We start from the raw sequence: 16,148 nt of genomic DNA, 5'->3' as shown, positions 1-16,148 counted from the left end.
AAATATAAAACCAGCAAAAACTACGTTCCCTAACCAGGAAGGATGATGATAGAAATAAAGTAACGTATTACTGGCTTGCTCATATTTAATCTCTCCGAATTCGCAACATGGCATAAGCTGGGTACTGATTTGCCGACACACAAGTTTATATTAATGGCAGATTGCGACCTTTCTTTAAAGCAAAATACAAATAATATAATAATTATAATAATGATAATTACCAATCTTTTAACAAGTAAAAATTTTGCAAGTGATAAGAACCAAATTAACAATATTTTAACAATACTAGCATACTAGACTAACTCAGTCCGTTATCTTTTTTATTAATTTTTTCATTATTTCCTCCTAGATGCTGTGACACGCCGCCGTAGACCACACATTATTTAGCTCTCTTTAAATTGCTCCGCATGTCCCGTTTCATAGAACTAAGCTTGTCAAATTGGATCTGAATAGGCGTTGCAGTAGGCCTGCCTCCGTGTCAGCTTCGTTCAACAGACAGGACCCACGCTGTAAACAGTTTAAAACTCACTTCGGTCCCAACAAAATTCACGTAAACATTTAGTTCATACAGTAGAATCTCGTTATAGCGAGCACGGTAATAGCGAGAACACGGCTATAACGAGGTATTTTTGAGGAATTTACGCCGTGATCGCTTGTAGCGCGCTTTTGTTATTTGTCTGCTTTATCTCCACCCCTCTCGTTCGCCACTAGACATCTTGCCGTTGACGCGTCACATTCTTCAGCCGTGCAGTCGCCAAATAAGTGCGTGGCTTAAAAATAGAATCCCATCCTTTCTTTATTTTATCAAACTTCCGTTAGTTATCTGTGCCGTGTGTAGACAAAGTTTTGAGATTGGAACAGAAACAATGTAAGCGTAAGAAAGTATTTTTTACAAATTAGAAATATGTATGTTTTTGTTTTTATAATCACGTATTTTCACGTTTTTTTTGGTTATCTTAAAAGAGATAATATCAAAAAGTCGCTCTAATGAGATTTGTTTCTTGGTTAACAAAAACTATTAATTATCAAATATTGTTTATATTCTACGTATTTATTATTATTTACGCGACGTCATACTGTACGCGTACGCAATACGACTGGATTCGTTGCTGCAACATAACATAGCATGTTATGCGGTATCAGAAGTAACGAGTAACGTAACGATAGTAACGAGTACTAATTGTTATAGTAACGAATACATACGGTTACGCATTTTTTCGTTACTTTTACACCTCTAGTCGGCACTACCGTATTTATTTCCGAATCGCTGGGGCAGTTTTCTTGTAACTTTTGTTTCGGTCAGTTGTTGGGGTATCTGTCCGAGAAAGGGGTGGTGATGGTTTGATTTTAATCCCAAATTTATTTTCTAAAAAAGTTGATAGGTTTCTTTAAATGAAAAGTATAGTTTTCCAGCGACTATTACGTTTGAGGCGTACGTGCGTTGCCGCAGCAGCACTCCTGCTTTTTTTGTAAGGAATTAAATCGTCGCGCTACACTAGCACCACCTGTTAGCAACATCCCGAACCAACATGGCCGCCAGCAGACAGCCCGCGTCGACGATAGATAGCAGGACAATGCTGCGTCGGCCGCTTGCTGAGATGCTATACTTACGTGGCTTGGTAGGGTATTCTGGTTATTTTTACGTAATCGGTGATCGCATCCGTACTTATGGGGTATCGTTTTAAAGAGAATTCACACATCTGCTCACAGAAATTAAGATTTCTTTAATATAACCTGCTATTTTCCAATTATACAGGTTTAAACACAATTTTTATGCTATTTTCGGTTAATTTTTATTTTTTGGGGGCCAAAATTTGTCCAATTCGGTTATAGCGAGGACACGGTTATAGCGAGGATCAAACCCGGAACCGTGACACCTCGCTATAACGGGACTCTAGTGTACTTCTTTATACCAAAAAAGGTTACGTAAACATTAAGTTCGTGGGGTTAACTATTTATAGTATTTTAGAGTATCAGTCTAAAAAAAACATCGCGAAGGCACCCACTTTTTGTCACTCAGTTAGTTCCACAAACTCAACCCGGTGCTTGGTTGCTATTATTGGTGCGTCGAGACTTACTTGTAGAATGCAATTTCGCCACGTGCCGTCCATCCTGCCCTCTCCTTGAGGCGTTGGCGAAAACGACCCCGCCTCTCCATAGCTGAGATCCAGCCAAACATTCTTTCTTCAGCAAGTAGGTGTGTGCGCCTCCAGTCGCTCACTTCCGAATGAATCGCCGGATGCCACCGCTGGCTCGAGCACGTCTCTCGTGACGTCAGGCCGACCAGCGCGCCGTGCGGTGATCCCGCGTAGAAACAAAAACAGCTGAGCGCTAGAGTTCGTTTCATGGAGGCACATTACAAGGGCGTTTTAAGCAAGACAAAAAAGGTGTATCCATAATTAAGCATTATTAACAAAATTAACAAACCAGGTAAAGGAGATTTCAAAATATAAATTTAAGCAAGCAAAAAGGTAACTTCTACCAACGGAGGCGTGTCAAACGCCTCAGTATGGCTATGTGGAATGGCTGCGTGGACTGTCTTGGTACTTGCTGTGCGTTAACGTCGGACCATTATGTCTTCCGCTTCTGGTAGTGCTTGTTTATTCCTGGCCAGTAAAATATCTCCCAGATATCATGCATGGTGTGATTGGGTCCTGGATGTCCGGTGTGTTTGTGTATGTGTAGTGTGTTAAAATTCTTACGCTGCGTCACTCTTGCCGCAAAAGTCCACTATGGTCTGTCACTTCTCGCGGGTCATGCTTGTAAACAACCATCTACCATCTGGTAACACTATCATTCCCCATCACTGCAGTGGTGTACAAGTTCTTGGTGTCAGCGTCTGTGAGTTGGACAGCCATCACTTACGCCTCTAGATCATCCAGCTCAGCGCCTGGAGGGAGAGTGGGCATGGCGATTGGCAGGAATTGTGTTTCAAGTAGTCCATATGTAATGCCGGTTTGCACATGTGTTACTGGAAACATTTCTTTCATATATATATATTATATGTGTGTTTTATGTATTTAATAATAATAATAATAAATAATCAAAAAATTGGCCTAAGAACAAAGACTAAAAATAAAAAAATTGGCCTAAGAACAAAGTACATATACAAATAAAAAAATTAAAAATATAAAATGTTCAGTTTTCTTTTTTCAAGGATTCCAATACTTAAATTTCTATATGTAAACATTGGAGTTCTGAAAGTCTAATATTCCCTGAGATTTTAGTGTGACAAATCAATTTTTCTTTTAAAATTCAATTGTATAGAAAATTTACTCATCAAATAAAATTATACAAATGTTAGACTAGATGCCCTCCTTCACAAAATCATGGCTACAGGCCTGGTGGGATCCTTCACAAATTTGAGCAACCTGTAGAACTGTGAGCTAGGGATACCGTTTCTGTTGTCATAATTACTTCCACCGTAGTCTCTTTCTGCGAAGGAGTCGGGATTTCTGATATACACAGAGCTTCGAGCTCACTGCCATGGAGGATTCATCCCCACCAATTTGGATTTTTTGAATGTTTTATCCCCTTCATCCCTCCTAGTGTTGGGTTTTGTAGAATGTTTAATATTCATCAGGTAATTACAGGTATTTATGGTATTCAAAACTTCTTGGAGGCAGTGTTAGTGTACTAATGTAGCTAACGTAGTATCTTTTGGAGCCGCAAATTTTCAGGGGTATGATGGGTGAAACAATTTATTTCTTAGCCGCTCTTGTGACTTACTCAGTCTTAAAACTTAAAAAAATATATATAACATTTTAGCTATATATTGTGTGGGCATATTTTATATATTTATGTACTAAACAGTTTGTTCTTTTTTTTTTCTAGATTGGACATTTTTGACATTTGTGAACCAATACTGGGCTTTGGGCTTACTCTGTGGTTGGATAGGCGGCCAACTGACGTTCACCCTTTGCCAACGTTTCATGACCGATGCCACCAGGAAAACCATCGTGATTCTATCAGTATCGTACATCACTTTCTTCGTGGCCGAGGAGTTGATATGCAAGTTTTTGAGATACTTTTGTTCTAAGGTGTTGAGAATGCTTGCATCTAACACAAAAAGGTGGCTTCCAAACAATGGAGTCTTGTATTTTGCATCCCGTGCTTATAAATTTACAAATAACAATGCTTCTTATTTTAGTCTTTCAGAAGTCACTGAACTGGTAATGTAAGTTTTGGTTGTTTAGATTGTGTGAAAGTAAAAAATTCTGTGAAAAAAAGATTATATATAATTTTAGGCTTAATGTTGGTTAGCAACTGAGATAAAAACATTTAGTTTCTTCATTATTATTTATTTGAAACTTAGTTTAGAACTTAAGGTAATCTGGAAAACAAAAAGTAAACTACCAAAGATGACTTAATAGGCCTACTTGAAAAGTTAAGATGCACTTCCACCTCTATCTAAAAATTGAAATTTAATTTTGTGATGTCATTTTAGGACCCTAAGCAGTGGATTCGAACTAGTCCACACTCATAACTGGTATACTGTATTATTGTTACACAAAAAAAATCCAGTTAGTATTTATATAAAAATAATAAATTGAAAAAGGCAGCTTTAATATTTAAAAAAAATATCAGAAATTAATAACTTTCATATCAGTTGCTTCATAATTATTTAGTTGTAAAATAAACTCTACTCGTACAGAATGGTTCTGTACCATACAAAAATACATAGTTACTTATAGTTTTTTAGATGTAAGTATTCTTAATAATTGTGTTTGGATTTAGAATTAATGCTTATTAGATTTGAATTACAGATTAGTATTTATCTCTAATTTCTAGTTATAACAAAAATGTTCAAAAAAATGTCTTTGTACAATTAAAACACTCTTAATGTTAAAATATAAACAAAAAATATATAATATTGTCACGTTCTCCTGAACGAGCTCTTTATAACATGCCCACACATCTGTGACTTTTTTATGTGAATGCATTTATGGAATTAACCTTGTAAAAAGTTCTTCAAATTTTTAACACAATTTGTTTTGTTTTCTCAAAACATACCTATTATTTTTGTTTAAATTACAACATTCTGAATAATCTTGTTTACTATCTAACAGTTTGTAGCATAAGAAAGGTAGACCTAATAGACTTTGTTGCCACCACATGGGATTCTTTATTGTAATATTCAAATAATCTTTTTTACAGTATTTCAAGCAGGCATATTGCTCAAGTCTATGTAGGCCCTACTGCATACCCCTGTTGACATTGAAAGAAACTTTAGAGTAATTTTAATTTAAAATAATTAACAAAATATCTAAATTAAATAAATATTTTATTTCTAATGTAACATTTGAAGCAGTTTTTATAATTGGTACGGAATTAAAGTAATTTCCACTTTTAATTTATGCCACTTAGAGCACCTTTTTTCTTTTTTTATTTTCACTGTCCTGACCCTTTTTGTGGGCATTGATGTAAAGTAATGAATAACAAGTGATAGTATTAGTTGTAACAATTACTTTTCCAATAATTCTTGCATGTAGCAAATGACGTTTCATAAAACTATTTTTTACTAAAAATTGAAATAAAAATGCAACAAGGATGTAGTTAATTGAAGTAATTCCAAGATTTTGTTTCCAAGATGTTTATTCCAGTTCTGTAGTAATGAGTTCAGGTCCAGTTCTTAAACTGCACTTATTTTGATAAGTGCAGTTCTTAAACTGCACTTATTTTGATAAGTGCTAGTGGTTTAGGTACTATTAACAAATGTATCCACAATTTTTTTTACATTCCTAAAATAATAGCATTACATTATCCTAACTAAAGTGGGGTAATGGAAAGTAATTGTAAGTGTAATTTTACTGAATTACATTTTTGAAAAGTAATATTTTTTACTTGTAATTACTAGTAAGAAAGAGTCATTCTATTATCCTGATACTTAAAACAGTGCTATGGTAAAACAGTGAAATTATATTTGGGAGAACCTGCGTTGAAATCGGCCATTAGATGTTTGGTTTTTCCATGATTTCTTAAATTCATTCCAGACAAATGTGGGTAGTGGTGGACCCAGCGTTGAATTTTGAGAGGGGTGGATGACCGTAGAGTTTTAAGTGGCATTGACTGCCTCTTGGCTAACGGGTGAATCTGAAATTTTTTAAAATGACAACCCTTAAATGACTATTTTAACACATTTTGACATCATTTTCACAGAAGTTACGTAAATTAACCAGTAGCAATAAGAAAAAGTTAAATAATACATTTTTGTGATGGACCAACTTCATAATGAGGTGCTGCTTGGAGTAGATTCTTTTTGTTATCACTTCAGTTTTTATGTTTTATTTCTAGTGGTTTTTTTTGGGGGGGAGGATCACCCCATCTCCCCTCCCTTAGGACCACCACTGAATGTTGGGTCTGTTTCTTACTATTTTCCTATGTTTTGCCTTTAGTTTGTGTGTCAGTCTCTAATGATTTTGCTGACATGATATAATTCTCCTTTAAAATACTTCTTTAGTGTAAAATACAATACAAGCCCTTATTAGCAACTTTGCAAGTAGATACAAAAATTACTTTTTTTAATGTGTAAATTTTTTTCAGGGTCATGTGGCGTGCTGCAGGTATCGCTCCTTGGCATTTTCGTGGGTTTCCTAAAAACTGGTTTTGATGAGAAAATGGAAAGCACTCTTAAACACACGTGGGAGTCTGTATGCCAGTTTTCAGAAACATTCGTGTTCGTCATCATTGGAATATCTATAATGAGAAATGCAGTCCACAAGATATTATTGAAAGATTTTCTCAGAGCTCTCTTTACTTACATAGTTTGCAATACATCAAGGTCAGAACTTTTTCTCTTAGTAAATAGACAAACTGTAAATGATTACTTGAAAATAAGGGTGCTTGAATTTGTAATTTATATGCTAGTTATTCATTGTTCCAATTAAGTTAGGGTGTTGCATAAAAAAATGGAGCTGTGTCAAGGTACATGGCTGATTGTTTAATGTGAATGGTCATATGTATGGGTGTCATCTTTACTCGCTATGTCCATCAGATCGGGTACACCGCCTTTAGGGATGCTCACGCCATCATCCTCTGAGCGCATGTAAGCAACCTTGCGAAGTTCTTGAAACTGTCTTGTTCAGAATTTGGGGTACCTGTGTGTGGCCCAGAGCCTTCTTTTTCCAACTATGGCAACTTTTGCACTTTTTTTTTAAGTTTTCACACTTATTTAAAGTTTTTACAAAGAAATGCTGTACAATTGATCTATACAAATTCTATACTCAGACAGCTGAATCACAGCACTACCACATCTGTGTTGTGAGTTACAGTGACCGGAAAAAGACAGAGCATACTGGTTTTGATCAATTAACGCTGTCTGCCCCCTTCCCAGCCCGTCCACTCACTTGCGATGCAAATTCAAGGTCTTGCTAGCTAGCTGACCGTACTGGCCAAGAAACGACACCGTTCTTACACCACAAATGCTAAAGCACGAAACCCACTGAATCGGATCGGCCCAGCTCGGCACAGCGCGGCGCGGGTAGTCTCGGATCGGTCCCACCTTCTCGAAACCCACAGGAGCGACACAATCGGACCGGACCGACCGTCAGTAACTATGGACAGCTCTTCAGAAGAAGACATTGTTGTGGCAATTGCTTGTAATGAGCTGGTGGAACAACGCTAACATGGTTTTTGGATTCACGACATTTTCCTGAAACGGGAAACGTTAGATGAATACCACCATTTATTTCCCCAGTTATTAAACGACGAGCGGAAGTTTACGGAATACTTTTGAATGTCCGTGTCTAAATTTTATGAGTTGGTTGCCGTGTTACCACTACGGAAACAAGAACTGAACTTCCGTAAATCGGTTGGCCCAGAGGAGCGATTGGCACTGACACTAAAGTAAGTATATGAAAAGTAATGTTATGTAGATAGTGAAATCCTTTAAAAGCTCACAAACTACACATATTTGTACATTAATATGCATTGGTTTACTTCCAGAAAAATGGCAAAGAATGTGTATTTTACCAAGGTAGTTAATTAATTTGCTGTAACATAAAAAAGTTGCCTATATGAAACTGAATTAATAATTAATTGTTTTATTTCAGAGCCAAATTGTAGTAAATTAATGGGTTATTTCATAGTTAATTCTGTGAAAAACTATAAGAACAGAAGGTCCTGGATCGTTTGGCAGTGAATTAAGTCAAGTAGCTGCAAATGTTACAGTGCCATTTAGTCGGTGTCCAAATATCCAATATCAATATGCGCATTCCATCTATACTTTTTACATTGGTTAGCTGCGTTGATTGTTGCCATAACGAAGAAGCTATAAGAATTCCAAAAATGCCTGTATTTAAGTGAACATTATACAGCTTCACACATTTACAACAGAGTTTAGTTATAACTTTGTAGTGGAACGTTTTTCCACTGTAAGGTGTAGAGTAATACGTTTCTACCTTTACTAGCTAGTACACTCACACTTCTTAAGCTAACAATATGTCCTCTGTAAAGTACATAAGTATAATATAAAATATTATGTTTATGTTCGTAGTTACCAAAAATTATACTCCATATCATTTAAACGAACATGTTATATAATATGCATTTCACGATACATAAATAGAAACTGAAAGGAAATATTCCGTACAAAACATGAATCATGTATTCTCTTGAAAGGTGTGATTGGTATTACTGAATTGACTAGGACCATAATTTTGAACACTATTCAACGGTGACACTACAAAGGCTGTGGCTGTTGAAGTTCCTGGTTAATCTGCTGACACAGGAGGGAGCAATACTGGTGAAGGTGATGAAAAGAGGTGGAAGTTGAGTAGGGAGACTTGGTGGCCATATTATTTGCCTGAACTGAAGTGGAAGATAGAGTTGTATTATAATTTCTAAACTTGTATTCGTTCACCAGTTCTGCTATTCTACCTATATAAGATGAATCACAATCACTTTGGAATATTGTGTAATTGTTATTCATATATCATTGTCGGTTTACAAACAGGAGATAATATTCTATTTAGTAATGTGTGGAAATATGCTGGAGGCAATTTGAAATGCCGCGTAGGCCCACAGACAGTGCACAGTCGAACCGGTAAAGATTTATATACACAAAAATTGTTGTGTGATTTTATAAACTGTTACGGACATACTGCATTGTTTAATAACTTTTAATTCTTTTTTTTTTTCTGATGTTAGCCTGAAGTATTTTTTGGAAAATACATGGCAAACAATTTTTAAGTTGTGTGTAGCATCTGCAACAATATAGTTTTGAGAAAACAGATTAAATTGTTTTTCTTTGAATAAAAATAACAAAATACCAAAAATTCTTTCGCGAGCACTATCGACAGTCCTAGACACAATATTTCAGTACAACAATGCAGTAAACATGTTTCTGCAATAATAATGTAACGTATTGTCACGGTACAATAACACTAACTTGGCATTGTACAAATCTAAGCTACATTGGATGCTCTAACAATTATAATATTACTACTACTACATTTAATGATTATAGTAGTAATAGTAATAATAATAATAACAGAACCAAAAGAAGTAACTACTTACGTGTACACTTCTAAAATTTCTCGCTTATTTCTTTCCACGCATTCTCTCGCCTAGACGCATCATGAAAATACACGTCAAGTATCGTATAGCATACGGTACTTCCTCACTGCTTCAATTAATAATTCTTCGTTCATTTCTATTACAATTTCTAAGCACTTCTTTTACCAGACTAGCCGGTCGGGCCGGCCGGCGGAACGGAAATTATTCTTTACCGACGATTCTAGATGGTGCCGCGCCAAGCCGAGTCAAGCCAAGCCGGGACAATGCTGTGGGTTACCTCGGGTACAAATGCATGCATACTTATTTTTCTGTTCCGGTTAGTACTGCGCTGTGCCGTGCCGAGCCGCGCCGATTCGATTCAGTGGGTTTCGTGCTTAATAGTTAAGAAGTTATTAAGGCGTGACAATAGGATAGATTTCTATCCTGATAAACATATTTTTGTCAGATTTTAAATATTTTTAATGTCAAAATACTATAGTTTTATTTTCTGTCAACTTACTTCATATGTTCAGAATTTTTTATGGAATAGGCTATTTGTTATTACCAACAAAACATTTTTTAGTTTGTGGAATTGAATGGCTTTGGTGCAAATTATCAAGTTTAAACTTGTATTATAATTCAGTATATATTTTAAAGTACTATGTACTATTAATAAAAATTAAAACTTAGTTTTGTTTGATAGATTGACTATACCTATTTATCCAAGATGTAGTAGAAGAACCATAGAAATCATTAATTTTTTTTAACTAATTAATTTCTTTTTCAGACATGGTAATAGAGGGGCATGATCATTACTGTGTCACTGTCAAGTGGTGATGGTCAAGGATTTGTTCCCAATGTCCCTGTATCGCTCAAATTTATGAGCACAAAATCCACACCGAAGTGGTTTTGAGGTCATTATAGTCTAAGAGGCCTTGTTGCCTTAAATTCATGATTGTTAATGTGTTTATTGTCTATCTACCAGGGCAGTTATGTACGTGGTGTTGCTGCCAGTACTGCAGCACATAGGGTATGGCTTTAGCTTCCGCGATGCAATAATCGCAGTGCTGGGCAGTCAGTACGGAATACTGAGCATCCTCTTGTCGCTGATGGTGAAGATCCAGCTGGGGTATGAGTCCTTTGGCTTGGGGGTGAGCTATGTGTGCAATCACCACAATGTATCAAAACTTAATTGCTCCATCATGAGATCTTCAAAAATCATAGTATTCATAAAATGTTCAAATGAATTGTAACTCAATATAGAATTAGTATATGGTGAAATAATATGTACAATGTGAATTAAAAAAAAAAAATTTATGTGATGAACAAAGACAAATAACTTACAAAATGCTTTCACTTTCACACGTTAAAGTAGTTATCCAAATTATTTGCAAGTGTCTGTTGTCATATTTTATTTGCTCCTTTATTACATTCTTTATTACTTCTACTAACGATACATTTGTTACACATTTCTTGAATAAAACAATTAACCTTTTATCCATTCTCTGTTCGGTATCCTGTCTACCAACTTCACACGATTACATATATTACACCATCGACTTTCTACCAACCATACAACTTTACATATACCACATCCGTATTTTTTAAGATTATAATTTAAAACTAGCGACTCGCCCCGGCTTCGCACGGGTGCAATGCTGATACTAAATATACTACAGAATGTCTTTATATACAACATTCACAGCTTGTTTGTCATTAGACAATACAAACATGTTTTCTTTAGAGGTTACTCTTGAAAGAGCGACATATAATTGGCCATGTGAAAAACACTCAACGCTCAAATCTAAGCCTGCAACGTTGAAAGATTGACCCTGCGATTTATTAATGGTCATTGCAAAAGATATCTTTACCGGAAATTGTAGGCGTTTAAAATGGAACAGTAAATCCGATGGTATCAGAGAAATTCGGGGAATCAATACATCTTCTCCGGTACCACATCTGGTGAGTATTGTGCACTCTATTATAAAAGTTTTTAGTGATTTTACCAGCAAACGCGTGCCATTGCAAAGTTTAGGTGGATTCAGGTTTCTTAATAATATAACAGAACAATCTACTTTCAACACCATTTTATGAGGAGGGAGTCCAGACGGGTTCAAAGAATTAAGAAATTCTGTAGGAAAATGAAAGCTTCTTCCAAATCGCGAACAGTATCGACCGAATAGTATATATGCGTCGGCGCAATGCAATGTGTGCATGTGTAATATCTTCAAAAATATTCATTTAAATTACATGCTGTAAAGGGCCATATTGATCTATATTAAATGCACAATGTATTTAAGGTACTTAATTGGATAAGGATTAATGCTGTATTGCTTAAAATTGCTTCGTAAATAAGCCATTATTTCTTGTAAAAAGTAAAGGATAAAAAATGGATATTGTGGGTTATCCCTAAGAGATAGACATATATCATCATGGACTTTTTTGTAGACTTTTTTAAGGTGTACAATACTGTAGGACATTATTTTGATCTATCTCGTAGGGTTCAGCCAGCATTTGCAATGTAAGCGCAAAAAAAAATGTATTTATTTACGACATCACATTAGAATCCTCTAAAATTATCAGTGTTTATCTACTATATTATGCATGTATTATACATAGAGATGGTGATTTATAGCATTTAAAATAATGACATTTAGCATTTTGAATTTGAAATTTAGCATTTTGTAGCATTTAAAAAACACAATTTAGCCAATTCTCTCATTTTACATTACTGAAGAAAAGTATATTTTTAAAAAAGAAACCGTTGCTTGCTGTTTTACCGACTTTTTTTCTTCAACCGACTTCTCAGTGAATCTTTTTTTTTTTTTTTGCAGCCTGATGTCCCTCAGATTTAATGTGCTTTTCAAGTAAATCTTTTTTTTTCCATTCCAGATGGCGATTACATAAATTGCGCATTAAAATATTCGTATCACTTTCCTATAACTGTTCACTTTTGTATTCATTTATGTGGTTGCGAATGGAAATGACGTTTCGTCCCATTTTTACCACGAAAAATAACAGTATGCAACACATTCACGAGTATGCACGTATTTGTAAACATGCAACATTCCACAGACTACACAAGAACGCAGCTTTCACGTGAAACACAGCCAGAAAATGGGACTTACAATTGTTAGCGCAACGAAGCAGAGATGTCGCAATATGGTGGCGGACAATCTTCCAGCTAGTTGTTCTTTGCTTTGTTTACAATCGCGAGGCACGGATGGCCATTCTACATTCAATATTTACGAACAGTAGTAGTTGTGAATGACGTGACAATAAGATACTTGTGCTGAATACGCCATAAAATGATGGTTTCTTTTGATACTGAACTGAAACAAAATACAATCGGTAAATAAATTGTGTAGAGTGAAGACGAATCTACGTTTTTTACCTTGATTTCGCATTTATCTCGGAATAGTCTAGATTTAGCATTTTATAGCGGAAAAAATATAATTTAGCATATTTTAGCATCTATTTAGCAAAAACTAAAAATCACCATCCCTAATTATACATATAAACCTTCTTCTTGAATTACTCTATCTATTAAAAAACGGCATCAAAATCCGTCGCTTAGTTTTAAAGATCTAAGCATACATAGGGACAGACAGACAGCGGGAAGCGACTTTGTTTTATACTATGTAGTGATAATTTTCAAATTTCTGACTTTACAGTTAATGAATGCTTTACACCTAATGCTTTCAGAGTTATGGGCACCAAGGAGCATTAACATTGAGAACACTCTAGTGACCACACTCTAATGGCCCTTTCACATGCTCAAATTTTGCTTAAAGTCATATTAAATTTATTCTTTAATTTAATTATGTTCTTGGGTTGTGTAGGACATTACTGAAAAGTCATAACTGTGACCATCTTACCATTTGAGCGATATCTGATTCCTTCAGAGATTTTGGTTTCATATTTTGGTTTTTCTTGAACGTGATTTTTCAGTTGTCATTTTTAGCAGTATTAGTACATTTGTCGCAGTAGAATAGGATCCAAAAATTGTCTTATTAATTTTCTTAAAATATTTTTAAGTGTTTGGTAAAATGGATGAAAATTCAACATAAAAATGGGTCACTTAAAAACATTTAATGAATTTCAGAGGTCAAGTAGCAGTTTTAAAACAAATTACACTTCGGATGATTAAATAAAAATTTTACAAAATTGATTTATCAAAGAAAATTTATGTTTTTAAAAAATATATTTGTTTTTTTAATTATTCAAGTACTTGAGTATTGTGTAAAATGTCTTTCGAAATACACTTTTATTTTTCATTAAATTTCATCTTTGAAGAGCACTCACTCAAAGCTTAAAATTTAAAAAAAATTATTTGGATATGAAAAAAGGCCAGTTTCGCTTTATAGCAGTATTAGAAAGTAAATGCAAACATGGATATTATTGCATTGTGTGGTTTGAACTCATGAAATACCTAAGTAAGAGACATGAAAGATGACATAGGGAAAATTCTGTTTTATGAATAATAATGCTGAAAGTGAGCATGTGAGCAAAGTGCTGAAAGCTCGAATAGCCAGGCCACATATGAATTCAAATAGTATGTAAAAATTATGTAAAAGGGGTGTTGTTTAACTGCCCATGTGAAAAAACATACAAAATTAATGCAAATTTTATTTTACTTTTTTTACTTTTTTTTGTAAATACTCTCCACTCGATTTTTTTTATATAAAGCACTTAAGTTATATTATAATTTAATGAACTATGATTTTCAATACTAATCAATTTGTGTAGATAAAGTGTTACAACCAGAATACTATCAGTATTATCACAAATGTTAAATATTAAATAGTATCTATTTGTTAAGTTATGTAGGTATTTGTGTCAAAAATGTAGCTTCAGGAATGTCTAAACAAAAAGACTTGTGAATTTTTTGTCACAACTTACTTTATTTAGTAACAGAAAAACCAATATTTTCTAATAGATTTTTTTACAAATAATTTATGCTCTTGGAGAACTTTGAAAATTGATTACATATATAGGCAATACCATTTGACAAAGTGTTTTTTCCATACATCTAAGAATATGCACTTGTTTTCCAACAATGGAAATGCAGTTGATCTGTATAAAATCAGGTAATGTAATGTTCTGTAAAAGCTTTTAAGCTTTAAAAGAATTGACACGAATTTTCGTGTCACATCCATATAATGATTGATGAGTTAGTTGACCTGGAGACTGTTAACATGGAGAGTCAGCCATGGTATGACCAGGGCATAGGTACTAGGCAAGATAATTCTGCAGTGGTTCGTGATTGCCTTCCGCAGTATGGAGTTGAACACAGGAAGGTAATTTTTGACTGTTAAAATGTACATAATTGGTGAAGAATTTGCCTTGATACATGTCTACTGTCATGAGAAAAGATTCCATTTATTGACTGATTCATGGCAGCCATGCTCAAATGACTGAACAGAAAAACAAAGGGCAGAGTAGTATGTTGTTACTTTTTTTTTCACCTGTTAGTAAATTGTGTTTACAAAACTATTTAATGGCCAAAACCAGGCCCGTTGTAAGAAACAGCTACTTTGAGCTGGTTTCCTATAGTTTGTTATGCTATTAAGGCTGAGATTCTCATTTCTTCCATAGCCCCCGTTGTCACACTGCAACATCTTTACGTTTCCCCCTATAACATCTGAGATCAACACCACTGAAAATCAAACCTGAAGGATCACTTCAGGGGGAGGCGAGTGTTCTGACCACTCAACCACTTTGGCCCCTAACTTTAGGGAACTAAGAATTATAGATTGTATTTTTCTTCCTTTCTAAGTAATTTATGTTAATGTTATCAAGCAGTGTCATCTCTAGTATACAGAAAAACATGCTACTCGAATCAGTGGTAATATAGTATTTTGGTTATTTTATAAACTTGTACCTACTAAATGTACCAATAACAGTATCAATAATTTTTTTCCCTAGTACACCATTGATATTACTGTTATGATGATGCTGAAATTCATCATAAATGGCGTATTGGCACATCAGTTCCTCAAGGTGCTTGGCTTTTTGAACGTTTCCCAAGCCAAGAAGGTAAACATGAGTAATGTTATCCGAATTCTTGGAGATGCACAGAGAAGGTTAGTGAACCTATATATAGTGAACATTAAGCATACTCAGTGGTTATGTAAATATAAATTCACTTGAATTACTTGTTTCTTGTACATTTACCGTCATTTATCTAACAATTTAACTTAGCCTGAATTTGCCTTGCCATTAGATTATTTATGCATCCATATTGAATTATTATATAATGTTTGGGTTTTATGAATGCTTTGTTATATTCCATTTTAAATCATTTAAAAACTTATGCCATCTATCTTACGCCTGTGGAGTTTTATGAAATAAAGCCCTGATTTAATATTCTTACTGTTATGGGTGCAGTAGTTGGCACAGCACCCATGACAGACAGTGTATGATATAAGATGGCATCCCATTGATGTATGTTGTGTATCATTTAATATAAGATCAAATAAAATGTTGTGTCCTATATTTGTCCTCGGCCTCTCTCTGCAACCAACATGGCCGCTTCGCCAAGAAAGCCGTATCCCAACAGGCTTCTCTACACCAGCCGTGGGATATAGGCTACGAGTGGTGCCGTTTACATATCATAGATGGCAGCACGCATCTTTTGAACGGTTATAGCA

The 16,148-nt window shown here is 34.8% G+C and overlaps 1 protein-coding gene across 8 annotated transcripts in view; it reads left to right on the top strand.

Annotated features, from left to right (window-relative positions):
- LOC134546194 (sodium/hydrogen exchanger 10-like) overlaps positions 1-16,148 on the top strand; it is a 405,401-nt gene that overhangs the window by 213,762 nt on the left and 175,491 nt on the right. For all 8 annotated transcript variants that reach the window (XR_010079099.1, XR_010079097.1, XR_010079096.1 and 5 more), the window contains exons 5-8: positions 3,835-4,011; positions 6,544-6,781; positions 10,481-10,646; positions 15,424-15,581. Coding sequence is in view for 5 of the 8 variants with exons in the window: in XM_063388789.1 (XP_063244859.1) it covers positions 3,835-4,011; positions 6,544-6,781; positions 10,481-10,646; positions 15,424-15,581 (739 nt within the window). In the remaining 3 variants the exon portion in view is untranslated. The remainder of the gene's footprint in view (positions 1-3,834; positions 4,012-6,543; positions 6,782-10,480; positions 10,647-15,423; positions 15,582-16,148) is intronic.

This window comes from Bacillus rossius, chromosome 1, assembly GCF_032445375.1.
Source record: "Bacillus rossius redtenbacheri isolate Brsri chromosome 1, Brsri_v3, whole genome shotgun sequence".
NCBI lineage: Eukaryota > Metazoa > Arthropoda > Insecta > Phasmatodea > Bacillidae > Bacillus > Bacillus rossius.
This window is presented reverse-complemented; position numbering and strand designations above follow the sequence as displayed.